Raw genomic sequence first — 3,350 nt, 5'->3', positions numbered from 1 at the left:
GGAGGAATGTATGAGGAGGAATTAGACTTGAGGTCCAATAAAGTCATCTCATTTGCACAATGTCGGTCTAGGAACAATAAATCTCTTGCTACAGAAATTGCTGAAGCAGAAAACGATTTATTACACCGGCCTGCGGCTTCAACACTTATCCCCCTTATTACCTTCCTACCCAGAAATAGATTTCATGGAGGTGGAACAGAACCTTTTACAGCAGACGCCACTCCTCCCTCTTCCATCAACTTCAGCCCGGTCACTCTTCGATCTACTCTCTGTGAAGAATGATCCCCCATACAGTTTTGAGGACGAGCAAAGAACGACAGCTGCTAGTCCAGGGAAACCTTTGGAAGAGGATAGATCAACCTCAGGGATGAATGGCAAAATCTCTAATATACAAGAGTATGTAAAATCGCCAGGTCCTCACAATAAGAAGATGCAACACGAACACATGAAAGTTGTGGGTAATGGATGTATTTTTAAGGACACAGAGAATATTTTAGATATTATTGAAACATCAAAGTGACGATCAGTTTCCTTCCTCTCTTGGAACATTGCAGGCTGGCTCAATAAAACTCAGGACAGAGATTTTATGGATTATATCACACAATTTGACATAGTTTTTTTTACAGGAGACATGGATGACAAAGGAATTTAGCGTCCCAAATCATATGGCTGTATTAACCCCTGCTTCCCCAGGCTTAAAAGGGGGGAGACCCTCGGGTGGCCTAGGAATATTCATATCCACCTCTCTGGAAGCCTCTACTAAAGGGTTGATAAGTGATAAGGAATGGGTCACAGCTGTTATATTATCTTTCCATAAATATTCGGTTATATGTATAAATGTATATTTACGACCCCAATCTTCGCAGGAACAAACCAAAAGAATATGGAAGGAAGTCGAACGATATATCCTCGATTGTATACAAAAATTCCCTTCGGCAATGCTGATTATTGGTGGAGATTTCAATGCTAGATTGGGGCATAATGATGACCAATTCTTAGAAATATTCAGACTTAATGGTTTAGAAATTGATCAGCCCTTTTCAAGTCGTATATCTCTAGATCCGATGGCAAATTTTGCTGGCTCATGTATGATCCAAATGGTCTCCAAATTAAATTTAATTATACTAAATGAATCAGTTAAGGGTTAGGGTTAGCTGCTGGTGTGACCTTGGGTCGATTACGAATAGTTTCAGAGCTGTTCTGTCAAGAGCAGTTCTCGAAAGAGCTCTCTGAGCCCCACCTACTTCACAGGGTATCTGTTGTGGGGATGGGAAGGGATTGTGAGCCGCTCTGAGACTCCTTCGGGTAGTGAAGGGTGGGGTATACATCCAATTTCTTCTCCTCTTCCTCCTCCCTCCTGACTTAGTGTTGGTTAAAAGGGGCATTTGAATGCTCGCCTTGGGTCCGGCCTGAGTTCACGTTCACGGCTGCCTCCCCATTTCCCCTCTTGGCGTGACCCCCTTCATCTTCTAGGCAGTGCACAGATTTGGTTAGTGGACGCAAGTGGCAGGGTGGTGTCCCAGCCCAGGTCCCCAGGAGCACATGCTTTGGCCAGCCTTTTGTGGAATGCCCAGGGTGTGGGAAGCGAGGAGGCAAGCCTTGCATGGAATTTCCCAGCCGCTTTGCTCACTCTCTCTCTCTCTCAGTTAGGAGCTTAATAAGTAAACGGCAATGGACAACTAGGAGCTGCGGTGGCTCAAGTGGTTAAGACGCTGAACTGCAGGCTGCGGAAGGTCGGTAGTTCAGCAGTTCGAGACCTGGATGCCACATGACGGAGTGAGCTCCCGTCTCTAGTTCCAGCTCCTGCCAACCTAGCAGTTTGAAAGCAAGAAATTGCAAGTAGATAAATAGGTACCACTTCGGTGGGAAGGTAACAGCATTCCGTGCGCCTTGGTGTTTAGTCATGCCAGTCACATGACCACGGAAAGGTCTTCGGACAGCGCTGGCTCTTCGGCTTGGAAACGGAGATGAGCACCGCAACCCTCGAGTCGGACTCGACTAGCTTTCGAGCAAGGGAACCTTTACCTTTACCTTTTAATGAACAACTATGTGAGGCATCCTTGAAAATGATCCTGAACAGGCTCCAGAAACTCATTCCCTTCTGTAAGAGATAATTTTAATTGCTTCTTTCAGAAACAATACTGAATGGACACTGGCAATGGTGGTTTAGCTTTAAACGGATGGGGAGGGGGGGCTTTTAAATCAGGCTTCTAATTTGCACTCCCTCCCCCGTGTGTGTGTGTGACTGTTTCTGTAAAAGAGACTTCAGCAGCTTCTGATGCTGGCAGTTTGGGGTCGGAAACCACCCTGGTCCGTTGCCCTGGCCGCTTCCTCCATTTCTGAAGGCACTGAAGTCCTGTTCAGTGGACGTCGCTTCCCTAAGGCGGGCTGCTAGGCAGGATGATACGGTGGAAGGCTTCTGAAGGCTCAGCACACGGAAATGTCCTTTTCAAGTTGCTTTTTCTCTGGCAGTCTCTCCAGTGCCCTGGCCCGGTTTGTTTGTTTGTTTTCCTTTCTCCTTTTCTCCTGTTCTTCTTTCTCTCCCCACACCACCTAGAGGCGTTTCGATTTCCCCCAGGCATTCCTCTTGGAAGACCTGTCAGTCAAAACCTTGCAGCCAGCGTTGCCATAGCAACAGGCCTGGCCTCTCCGATCGAGGCAGAAACAAAAGCCATGGCTGACTTGTCACCGTTTAATATTTTTCAGTTCTGTGTCCCAACATGCCCTTTAAATAAGGCATGCCAGGGACTGTTAATGCAGAAAAAGAAATTCTCAGCCCTCACAAAAACCAGCATTTCCCACATCAGATTACCGATCAGCCTCTGTAATTAAAGGAGGGCTTCTGCACAGCAACCCGTATTGAGATGCTATTCAGGAGGCACCTACCATGTTGAGAGATGGGAGGGGGTCGCAAATCAGGGAAAGGAGTGTATGTTCTATGTCAGACGCAGTGGCCGGGGTCCTCGAACAACTGCCCCTCCCCCCCCAATGTCTTTCATAAATATCCACAGTTTTCCATAAAGAACTGCTGAATTTTGTTGCTGAGGGCCGTCAAGTCCAGCCCGCAGTCCAGATGTACATAAGAATGTGTGTACATAAGAAGAGCCCTGCTGGGTCATGCCAGTGGTCCATCATGCCAGTGGAAAAAGTGCAGAAAAGGGCAACTCGAATGATAAAAGGGTTGGAACACTTTCCCTATGAGGAAAGGTTTATTTATTTATTATATTTATACCCCGCCCATCCTGCGAGCAGGCTAAGGTTAAGGCGCTTAGGGCTCTTTAGCTTGGAGAAACGATGACTGAGGGGTGACATGATTGAGGTTTATAAGATTATGCATGGGAAAGAGCAGG

The 3,350-nt window shown here is 46.7% G+C and overlaps 1 protein-coding gene across 1 annotated transcript in view; it reads left to right on the top strand.

Moving 5' to 3' along the window:
- LOC107120633 (unconventional myosin-Id-like) overlaps positions 1-3,350 on the top strand; it is a 196,059-nt gene that overhangs the window by 28,909 nt on the left and 163,800 nt on the right. The window contains exon 6 of the mRNA XM_015423368.1: positions 295-400. Coding sequence (XP_015278854.1) covers positions 295-400 — 106 coding nt within the window. The remainder of the gene's footprint in view (positions 1-294; positions 401-3,350) is intronic.

Source organism: Gekko japonicus, unplaced genomic scaffold (assembly GCF_001447785.1).
Source record: "Gekko japonicus isolate JY-2015 unplaced genomic scaffold, Gekko_japonicus_V1.1 scaffold1434, whole genome shotgun sequence".
Taxonomy (NCBI): Eukaryota; Metazoa; Chordata; class Lepidosauria; order Squamata; family Gekkonidae; genus Gekko; species Gekko japonicus.
Note: the sequence above shows the minus strand (reverse complement) of the source record. Positions and strands in the feature narration are given on the sequence as shown.